Source organism: Gracilinanus agilis, chromosome 5, assembly GCF_016433145.1.
Source record: "Gracilinanus agilis isolate LMUSP501 chromosome 5, AgileGrace, whole genome shotgun sequence".
Taxonomy (NCBI): domain Eukaryota; kingdom Metazoa; phylum Chordata; class Mammalia; order Didelphimorphia; family Didelphidae; genus Gracilinanus; species Gracilinanus agilis.
The window spans coordinates 46,631,253-46,643,300 of record NC_058134.1 but is presented as its reverse complement, the minus strand read 5'-3'; the positions used below and the strand labels follow the sequence as shown (position 1 = coordinate 46,643,300).

The window sequence follows — 12,048 nt, the reverse complement described above, 5'->3', positions numbered from 1 at the left end:
CAATTGTGCACTTCAGTGCTAAGAAAGTGGAAATTTCCTGTTTGCCTTGGAAACCAGTATAGACCATTATTGTCCCCTCATAGGTGCTCTCATCTCTGAGGAGATCCTTGAAGTCTTTCATATTTCTAATGAAAGTCCATGAGGTCATTATTATGAATATGATTCAATACAATACTATATATATATATGTATATATATATATTGCTTGTAAAAATGTTATAAATGGGATTTCTGTGGTTCTTGATTGCTTTTTAAAATTCAAGTATACATTCCCTTACAATTCAATCCAACGTAATGGTTTCTTAACTAAGAGGAAGATAGACTCCTTGTTTGAATCACATTGAATGGAAAGAATATTCTTTTCGAAAAAGACTTTTGCTTCCCTTCATTGCAGGTTCTGCTGCCCTGTCTTTGTCTTTCTCCCATCATGAAGCCAGACTAGCATTTCTGAGCTGGTTAAGGACATTCCACTCAGACTAAATCTTTCCTCCTAAAAGACAGCAAAAGATAGAATCTTTTCTAATGGGGGTGGAGGGAAATACCACCAACCTTTTCCTAAAGTGTACTTTGTCAAAAAATCAGGAGTGGTGAGGTGAGGGAGTATAGATAAAAAGAATGCTAGGTTTCAGAGCCAAGAAATCAGAGGCTTAAAAAATCCCAGATTTAGAGCTGAAATGGAACCCATACTTTTTTCTAATCCAGTCTTCTCATTTTATAGAGAAGGGAATGAGACCCAGAAAGTCATGTGGCTTGCCTCAGGGCACACAGGTAACTTAGTAGCAGGGACAGAATTTAAACTCAGGTCCTCTGCTCCCATGGCTGTAGTAGTAATCCAGACATTTCCTCACTGTGTAACATTTGGCAAGAAACTGAACCTCTTTGTGCCTCAGTTTCTTTATCTGGGAAATGAGGAGATTGGTTTAGATCATAGTTTCTTAACCTGAGGTTCACAAGGGGTCCATGAACTTAAATAAAGGGGAAAATTGCTTCCTTATTTTCACAGACCTGGAATAAAAGTTTATTATTTTCTTCCACTATGAATTTTTTTTAATCCATATAATTTTAAGAAAGGGTCCATAGGTTTCACTAGAACGGGAAGGGAGTCCACAACACACACACACACACACACACACACACACACACACACACAGAGAGAGAGAGAGAGAGAGAGAGAGAGAGAGAGAGAGAGAGGGCTTAAGAACTCCTGTACTAGATATTTTAGTGTGTCTCCTTGTGTTCCTTCAAAACATATATTTCAGTGGAGAAAGAACTAAGAAGGCAGAAAGGACTTAATCATCTACTTTATCTCTGCTATCCCTTCCACTTTGAAAATCCTCTGATTCCATTAGAGGATCAATCCACTTGAACAGCATTAAAAAGCTCTTTTATAGGTAAAGGGTCTGTCTCATAGCATCAGCTGAAAATATCCTTTGTATGCTATTTGTACTTGCTTACAAGCTCCTCTAGAGTGTAACCAGGCACCACTTTATTTCTTACCTGGGCTAGCCTCCCTGCCAGCCAGTCTTCCTCTATTTTCTGCTGCTTATTCAACTTCTCTCTTCTCTCCCGTAACTGCCTCCAAATTCCTTTGCTCCTCCTGCAGCTATGTACATCAGCCTCAGAATCTTCGTGCTCCTTGCTGTCCTGTCAACCAGCTCCTTGGGGCAGCAACCAAAAGAGAATAGTCATGCCAACCTAGGAGGTCCTGAGCTGGAGCAGACTCTGGCTGCCCAGCATCGGCTTGCCCGTGCCCCTGCTTCCTCCAGCCAGCTGAGAGTTGATGGAAATGCTGACTCCAGGAGCAACTTCGGGGCTTTGCTGGCCAGGTATATCCAGCAAGCCAGGAAAGGTAACAAAATCCTTTGTCCTCTTCTCCCACATCCCTTGCAAATATTTCTACAAGGCTTTCTTGCAATGCCCAATAGGAAAAATCAGAAGAAAATACATTTAGAGGAAGAAATTCTTTATTTTTTTCTTTTTTCCCCAACACATAGATATTTTGCAAACAACAACAAAACCTGTGATCATTAATATCATCTCAAGTGATGAAATAATATTATTTCATGTAGTCCTTTAAAGTTTCACAAAATCATCTGTTGCTTAACAAAGCTGGAAGGGATTGTAGAGGTTTGCAGGGTGAACCCAGTGAATTAAGTCCTATTTATTATTCTCATATTACAGATGAAGAAATTGAAGGTTGGAGTATTGCAAAGATTTTCTGTATTTGCATTGTCTATGGTAGTAGTTCTTAACCTGGGGTCTATAGACACTTTCAGGGTTTGTGGATAGATTTCAAGGGATCTGTGAACTTGGATGGGGGAAAATTTTTCATCTTCATTTTCATTAGCCTTTGGTTTCCTTTGTAATCCTATTTATTTTATGTGCCTAAAAATATTATTCTGAGAAGAATTCCACAAGCTTCCCAGATTGCCAAAATCATCCATGGTACAAAAAATGGTTAAGAAAACTCCTGTTCTAATTGAGATTTTGTTGTTTGCCTTTTCAATGAGTAGAGGAGGGGTAAGAAAGAGAGAATTCTTACCTCAATTTAAAAAATAATATTAAAAATGAATGAATGAATGAAATAAAGAAAGAAAAGAGAAAACTCCCAATCTGCTTTAATGCTCAGTGGTTAACTAGAAGGCCAGACTATGAAAAGAAGAACCCATTTCAAAAGCCCCCAGTAATTCATTTCTTATACTGACGATCATCCATTGGTTAAGACTTAAGCTCTTTCTTTTAAGATGTCATTATTTCCTCAACAAATATTTTCACACAGAGAACTGAATTAATTAATTCAGTTAATTAAAATAGGGCAGAATCAAAAGAAGACTCCTAACCCCTATTTTTTAACCAAATTTGTAGGGTCAATTTAGTATAGTGGAAGGGATGCTAGAGTTGGGAGTTCCTAGTTTGATTGTTTACCTCTTAAAATCCCTTTAAAAGACACTTTTTCTATCCCAGATCTCTATTTTCCCATTTGTAAAATGACAGGATTGATCTATATGGTGAGGTCTGTTCTAACCTTAAACCTATCATATCATCACTGTGTATTTTTACTTTAAAATCACTGAGCAAGGGGCAATTAGATGACTCAGTGGATAGAGAGCCAGGGATAGAGACAGGACATCTGGGGTTCAAATCTGGACACAGACACTTCTGGCTGTGTGACTCTGAACAAGTCACTTAACCCCAACTGCCAGTCCTTATCCCTCTTTTGTCTTATAATCAATTAATCCTTAGTATTAATTACAAGATGAATAGTAAAAGCTCTTGAAAAATTAAAAAAAATCATTGAGCAAGACATGATGATCATGTTTTTTAGTTTAAAAGATTTGAAAGAAACAATAGCCCTTAGAACATTAAAATAGTCTATGTTCAATTTCACAAAGCAAAAATTAGGAGTGAATACTTCATCTTACATGGATGCTTCTTTGCCAAGGTGAGAGGGATGGTCTATGGGCAAGGGGGATATTTTGATTTCTTTGAATAATAAATCTTTAAAGAAACTCACCATCAAGAAATGATCTGATGATCAGAGATTGTTCATCAATTCCCTAAGAAATGAATGAGCTATCATCTCTCAAACATCTGATATTACTCTGGGAATAAATGTTGTTTTGTCATATCCAACTCTTCATGATCCCATTTAGGGTCTTCTTGGCAAAGATACTGGATGGTTTTCCTTTTCCTTCTCCAGCTCCTTTTTACAGATGAGGAAACTGAGGCAAACAGGTTTAAGTGACTTGTCCAGGGTGACACAGCTAGTAAGATTTGAACTTAAATCTTCTTGACTCAAGGTTCTGTTCTCTATCTGCTATGCCACCCAGGTGCCCTATATATATCCCAGGTAGCACTTGAACCCAAGTCCTCTTGGCTTCTAGGGCAGCTCTTTGCTTCACCAATGCTGCTCCAGGTCAATAGTTTTAGTAATTGCTTCCAGGGGGACTACTTATATATGACTTTCCTTTTATCCATATATACCTCTTATGTCATGAACTAAATCTGAGGAATAGGATCAAGGCATATAGGCAGAAATAATCATATAAGCTAAGTCCATTTATCTTGGTTTACAGACAAGGAAATTAAGACAGAGAAATTGAGTAATCAACTCAGATTTTTCATAGATAGGAAGTAGAAATGCAGTGATTCAAGCCTGTGACTTCTTCATTGGGACAAACTGGGGAAAATGTAGCTAAACCACACTTCATCCAACTAGGATTGGATGTTTTAGTGGGTCACAAGCTTAATATGAGTCAGTAGTGTGACATGGCAGCAAAAGGGGGGGCAGAGAAGATCATGCAATCTTGGGCAAAATTCAGAAGGCATAAGATTAAGAAAGTGATCTGTTTGCTGAATTCTGCTCTGGTCTGACCATATCTGGAATACTGTGTTTAGTTTGGGGCACTGCATTTTAGGAAAGATTTTTGATACCATGGGATATACCCAGAGAGGTGAAGCACAGATGGTAAAATGGTCTTTGAAATCATGTCACACAAGAATTCACTGGAGAAACTTGGGCACTTTAGCCAGGAGAAAAGACTTAGTGGACATGTGTTGGCTATCTTTAATTATTAAAAGGATTGTCATGTGAAAGAAGTATAAAACATGCATTTCTTAACCCCAAAGGGCAAAACTGAGAGTCATTGGGTAATGTTGTAAATAGGCAAATTTAGGCTGAAGACAAGACATGAACAATGAAAGCCACTGAAACTGAGTGAATGAGCTACCTCCAGAAGTAGTGACTTCCTCCTCATTGAAGGTCTTTCAAATTAAGGTCAGATGTCCACTCATAACCTCCTTTGATTCAAGTCTTAGTAAGGGAGGTCTTTGCAAATCCTTGATCTCTCTTGCTATAAGGTTAAGATCCTTTTGTTAGACCAAATAAAATATAGAAGAACACCTTCATAGCACAAGCTGCCCATAATACTATGAGGTTGTTGGTGCTCATTGACAAAATTATGCTCCCCTTCGCAATTAAAATGAACTTAAATCTCACCCCATTCCTTTGAATATTATATTGAATATTCCTTTGAAGTATCTCATGAGACTTCCATATAAAATAAAATATGAGTTTAGAATTAGCAAAGTATTTGACCAGAGGTTATTAGATATCTCTCAGATAAAGGACCTGAAAAGTATTATCTCCCATCTGTTCCCCCATGGTCAGTGTGGTAGACCTTAATGAGTTGTATCTTTAGGAACTCCTCCATGACTCTTCCCACCAAGATCAAGGGAATAGCAAAAGTCCCCGAGTGGCTCCTGCTGTTGCCCTGGCCCTGACCAAAAAGCACAGAGCCTGATTTCCAATTACAAGGAGGTTCCTTCGCCTGAATCAGCAGCAATGTCACTGGGGAGGCTTTGATTTGCCAACCCTTTATGGAGGAGCATTCATCCTAACTATAAATACCATATTTGCAAAGCAAATCGCAAGCTTTGGTTTATATATGCTATAGCTAAATTCTGAAAATTGGCTAATATTGACAGAGGGCTGCATATTTATAGATTCTTACTGGGTTGACCATCTGTTCCCAACCTAATGTTTTATTTATGGAACAAATAAACAATATGATCTGTTAGCTTCTCTAAGAAAAGCAGCAGTGGGTACTTGATAAAAGACTGCCCTTGGGTCCAGAAGACCTGGGTTTAAATCTTGCCTTTGAAAGGAACTATGTAACCATGGACACAGATATTTAGATTCTCATTTTATAAATTATATAAATTAAATTAAAAATTGCCTTGCTGATCTGTAGAGTGTGGGGCATTTGAAGGGCATTTATGTTTTGACACATAGTGATAGGAACTTCATTAATGCTTATTGAACTGAGTTAGATTGAGTTCCTCCTCAAGGGCAGAGATTGCCTTTTGCCTTTCATCCTAACCTTAGCCATTTAGCACAGTGCCTGGCATATAGTAGGCATTTAATAAATGTTTATTGATTGGTCTACTCCCATAGATGAAACCAAATACCAAAACAAAAACAACAACAAAAAACAAATAAACTGGTATATTTAAATGAGATGAAATGTGCTTGCATTTGCTCTTTTTATTTTTTACAAGGCTAATTGGGAAGGGATGTGTTTGTTGGTAGATAATAATAGTGGAAAGATTATATGTTAACACCCCCTCCAGAAAAATTAATAGCTTCTCATTTGTACCATGAAGAAGCTATCAGGCAGATTTATCCAGCTTGCATCATTAATAATGAGCAAAAGAGGAACTATATCCATTGCATTCAAAATTACTTTGATTAGAATATGGAAATCTTCAAATACAATGTCATATCTTTCATCCTTTGGAGAAATAAACACCAGATGGATGTAAGGAAATGCAACTTACTTTCTTCTGATTAAGTCCTCTGTTGCTCTTACCTAAAATTTAGAGAAATATTGCAGTGAAATCAGAGGCATTTTGAGAAAATATAAAGCAACAACATTGCACAGTAAATAGAGCCACCGTGGAACGAACATGGAGTCAGGAAGATCTGAGTTTAAATCCTACAGTAGACCCTGGCTGTGTGACTGAACACATCACTTCCCTTCTATCTGTCTCAGTTTACCCATCTGTAAACTGGGGATCATACTAGCACGTACTACCAGGACTATTGTGAACATAAAATGTGTGAGATAGCATGTGTAAAGCACTTTTATAGACCTTTAAGTTCTATATAAAAGTAAGTTATTATTCTTGTTTACAAACTTAAAATCCCAAGTACACCATTAAAAGTTTTAGAAAACCACAAATCTGATTGGAGTCTCTTGGGAATGTGGGAATGGAAAAGCTATAACCATCTCATTTACAGTTTTTTTTGTAGTGGAAAGAGCCCTGGAACTGGAATCAGGAGAGCTAAATTATTCTGTCTCTTACATTTTACAAATCACTTTTTAAAAAAAAAAAGTCAGCTCACTCCTTTGAGACTGTTTCCTGATCTGCAAGAAGGGGCTAATAATGCTTGCTCTGAGAACCTTGTAGAAAAAAAAAAAACCCTGAATGTTAAAAAATTGTTTTTATATGCAATTGGAGAAAAATAAAATATTGTTCACTTTTTTAAAATTTTTTAAAAAAGAATCTTATGGGGATGCTAAGAGGAAGGCATTTTTACCAAGCATCATTTAAATGAGAGATACTGCACACTCTCTGGAGAAATAATATTTTCATCTACCCATTCAGTCTTTTGAATTCTTCATGGGAATATCTCAGCTCCTTTGAGTCTAACTCAGATCTTAAAAAGGGGGGGGGGTTTCTTGCCTGCCAGTTCATTTTTTATCATCTGGTACAATTTAAAGTTTAAATAAATTATTTTTTTAATATTGCCTTCCTACCTACTTCACTTTGTATATTATTAATGTGCTTGGGATTTTCATCTTACTTTATATTTTTAAAAGTATTTTATTTGGAAAATAATTGTACCCATTATGATAAGGTTGTTGGGGGTTTTTTTAATGGTGTTTATCCAACTGAGGACTTCAGTTCCACTGGGAAGCAATCGTTCCAATATCAGAATATTTAAAGTGCATTAATTTAATCATTATGACTTTTTGGATCACCCAAGCATATTTAGGAATCTTAAGGGATAAAATTAAGAAATGCCTAATTACCTGTCAACTTGTACTGAATAGACACCATGTGTTTGCTGTACTGCAGTATCTTTCCTGGGATGCTTGGTGTAGAAGGGCAGAGGCAACTGAGAACCACTAAAGAAACAAATAAGCAGAGAAATATGAACACTGATAGATCTTCACCTTTTGATGTTTTTAAATGCATGGGATTACAAGGAAAAGTTATTGTGAAATGCAGTGCTCAAAACATTTTAAGATACCAATTCCTGGACCCCAGCTTACTGGCCCCTGGATTAGAAAAATACATAAATGCAAAGACATAGATGACTTAACAAATACAATAACTACCATTTAGACAGTGCTTTAAAGTTTGTAAAGTGCTTTTTAAATAGTATCTCATTTAGAGCCTCAGAACAATCCTGGGAGGTAAGTGCTATTATTATCCCTTTTTACTGATGGGGAAACAGAATCTGACTTGCCCATGGTCACACAGCTAGTGAAGTGTCTAAAGTTTGAGTTCCTAGGTAGAAGAGAGGTAAGGGCTAGGCAATGGAATTTAATTGACTTGTCCAGGGTCACGGAGCTAGGAAGGATCAAACTTGAACCCAAGACCTCCCATCTCTGGGCTTGACTCTCTATCCCCTAAGCCACTTAGCTGTTCCACAATCAATATATCCCTTAGGATGCAAAAATAAATAATAAACAACATTGCAATCCATGGTACTCTGCCTCCTAGGGAATATATTCATTGTTCTGAGTTCTATCTGATAAATGAGAAATTCTTAGAATAGTCCCCAATACAAATTGCTGCTTAATTAGTGCTTTTACTACCCCTTTTTGATCATATCTCCTTTCCCCAACGTGCACTTGAATTAGATTGTACCTTACTAGAGGACCAGGGCTCTATTTTTTACCTCTGTATCTCCAACTAGTGCTTTTGTACTTATAAAGCATTTAATTAGTATTTGTTTAGTCTATTAACTCTATTAGGGTTTTTTTTTCTTAAATCATAAGGATGACTAATTGGCAGGAAGCCTATAAACTAGGATCTAGTATCAGAGGATATTTAGGTAAAATGGGTTAAGAGTGGAAGAGAGTCTGGAAACCCCAAAATTAGACTTTCTAATTTGACCCTAAAGGCAAAAAAGAGCCTCTACTGGATTTTGTAGAAAACAATGGGGTTTAAAGGACATCCAAGGAATCAAAGGGATGCTTTCCTCTAGGTGGGGAATAGAATGGAGGGGCAGCAAGTCAAAAAAGAGACCATTACAAATATTCTGGACAAGAAATGTAAAAACCTGTAATTGGTCCATAGACGTCATAGAATGCTGTGGGCTAGCTATAGATCCATGAAACAATCTGCAATGGAACAGCCAAGGGTGGTCACTTTGAAGCTCTCTATTTGTAGTCCCTGAATTATTTGAGGAATGTAGAAGCTCTCTTAGGTTGGGTAGTAGCTGGTGAGAAGGATCTGTATATGTAACAACCAGCTCTCTGAAAATTCACAAGACACTTTTAAATTTAATCCGCATTATTTACACTTTCTCCATAATTTTCTTAAGTCTTGACAGCTAACAAAACAATAAATCAAGTGTCAACGGGTAACATTTGCTGATTTCCAAGGTATAAATCCTCACACTGAAAATGTAACATCTGACTCTCCCTAGGATCGCATCTCCAGGAAGCATGGAAAAAAATTCCCTCAAAATCAGGGATTCTTAATCTAGAATCTATTAACAGGATTTTTTATTCTTTGTTTTTAATGTTTTGATAACTATATATCAATATATAATTATATATCAATAATACATTTCAAATTGTAATACTATGTATTTTATCATAGGCATACTGCCCAAAGGGTCCAGGACCCAATAGAGATTCAGAACCCCTGCTCTAGATGATGAGTATCTATGCAATTTAGAGGCAAAATCAGATCCTTTATTTCTGAGTGTGTAGTTTCTGAAGTTGGAGGCTTGACACCTCATCAGGAGGGTGCAGTTGGTGTTTTAGTGATTTACAAAACTAACTTACTGGGAAGTGATCCTTCTGTGCCATATGTGGTTTCTGAAACAGAGCCAAGAAAATGCTGTGGTTCCTATAAATGGCGATCAAAAGAACTTTGTGTTTAGCAAACTTATGTTCACTTTAGATTACTGAATTTAAAAAGAAAAAAGACAAACTGTGACCTACAAAGAAAGAAATTAAGAAAAAGAAAAAAGAAAAATCCATTATCAGATCTGTAATAAGATGGGATGATCAGGGCTTTGTCACAAGGTATAGAATTTAGATGACACTAGATTTAAAAGTTGTTGACAGCATTTGCAATCCTTTAGCAAATCAGTTAGCAAAAATAATGATTAAACTAATAAAAATATATATAAATCTATAAATTAGTAAAAGCGATATCTTCCCCCTAACACCAGCAATCAATGTCCTGAGGTCTCTGTCTCCTACCACTCCCAGCCCCTACTCAACTAAAGGAGTATATATCATGCCACTTGCTCTAGGAATCACAAAGATTCCTACTAATTGTTTTGCATCATGCTATATTCGTCTTCCATGAAAGACCAAGGCTTTCATCAAAGGGCTCATTGAGTTCTCAATCTATTAATGCACATCCACTCTAGTTTGGTACCAGTGACTGGCTTCTTTTAGGTTGAAAGCTTAGGAAAAGGTTCACTAAAGTTGATGTTAGGCACCCAGAAACTTTCAGTCCTGTTTTGTGCATTTTCAAAGTATTCTGAGTCTTCTGTGTATACACATGGGATCCAAGAGTTTCATTCAAGGAAAGAACCTGAAGACATAGAAAGCATCCCCTAATTCCAGGCACCAATAATAACACACCTGGTATTTTTTAGTATGCCCTCTGTATGGGTGCATGCTTCAGAAAAAACTGTTTGGCACTAACTCTAGGTCTCGCGCCCCACAAAGAAAACTTTAAAATTGCATTGTGGTGTCTAGAAATTCTATTGTTTCACATATAATTGCTTAAAACCAGGAGATGTCTCATTTTTGTCTTTGTATACTAGTATCTATTGCTGTGCCTGGCACATAGCAGGAACTTAATAAAATGACTGTTGATTGATGGATTAATTTGGTTTTGTTCCTTTCCTCTCTTCACCCCATCAGGTTCTTCTGCTCGAATGCCAGTCATCAAAAATCTCCAGAGCATTGACCCCAATCACAGGATAAATGACAGGGATTACATGGGCTGGATGGATTTTGGGCGCCGCAGTGCAGAGGAATATGAATACTCCTCCTGAAGAGGGTCAGAGCCTGGTCAGAAATCAAACTCACCATTCTCCACAGAAAAAGAATATTAACAAAATTAATCATCTGTTGTCTCTACAAATTGATGTTTTAAATATATATCAAATATATTTAAGTATTCAATGTAAAAAAAAATCTGCCTGTAAAACTGTATAATGCAATAGACATATATACAGAATTTTCCAAAAGAGAAGAAAAACCTGTGTTTCCTTTCTCTATGATTTCTGGTCCTACACAGTTGATAAGATATTAAAATCTCATTCACTCCTCTTAGCCTGGTCTCCTTGGCTGCTTGGCAATGAAGTACATCATCTGCTTTAGGGGTAATTCGTGTCCGAGCCCCAGAACTGCTTTTTAAGATCCTATAAGATCATTCTAGAGAGTAGCCTCCAGAGGGAACTTGGGAGCCCAGCCCAAATCGAGATTGAAATGGTTGTCTTTTATCATGGCTATGTTGCTCTAAAATCAGGAGTCCATCAGATTCAGTTCTGCCTAGACTTGTTTATTCCTAGTGTACGGCTTTTGGCAAACCTGGTCGTTCTTGGCTCTCCTTCCCCCTTTCCTTTCCAAATGCAAGTTGACCTATGAGACATCTGCTAACTGCTTCAGTTCATGGAATAAAAAGAATGTTCTCTGGCTTCTGGTGACTTATGCCTTTGTCTTATGAACTAGGCATGGTGAATGACCAACTGTGGGAGATGCAGGGAAGCAAACCAAAGAACAGCTCATCCAAATTGCCCTTGAAGTAAAGGACCCAGATTTTATTAACCCACCCACACATTATTTCTGCGTCTGGCCCACTTTCCACTAAACTTAGGTTATATAAGAAATAACCTCAATGAAATTCTGGACTCATTGACTCATGCCTGATTTATTGGTGGTGAGAATATATTTTTCTCTAAGGATTAAACTGAGTAACAGTCTCCCAGGATTCCAGGTTGGAACCTTTTGACTCAATCCTTCTCTTGAGTAGACAAAAGGGAGGTAATAATAATAATAATAGTATTTAAGGGTTTATAAGCCCTTCATATATATTAGCTTATTTGTTCATCACCTGGAAACTAGGTGCTCTTATTGTCCTCACTTGACAGATGAGGAAAGTGAGGCAGACAATAAGTTAAGTATGGTCATGACAAATAAAATTCAGAGACAGGACTCTGGGTATAAAAAAATCAAGTTTTTTGACAATGCCAATTAATTAATTGATTGATTGATTTAA

At 37.0% G+C, this 12,048-nt stretch overlaps 1 protein-coding gene across 1 annotated transcript; it reads left to right on the top strand.

Annotated features, from left to right (window-relative positions):
• Positions 1–1,605: 1,605 nt before the first annotated feature.
• On the top strand, positions 1,606–10,822 carry CCK (cholecystokinin). Its single transcript, XM_044677439.1, has 2 exons — positions 1,606–1,849; positions 10,689–10,822. Exons 1-2 carry the CDS (start codon positions 1,606–1,608, stop codon positions 10,820–10,822), a joined length of 378 nt encoding a protein of 125 aa, XP_044533374.1.
• Positions 10,823–12,048: the final 1,226 nt, after the last annotated feature.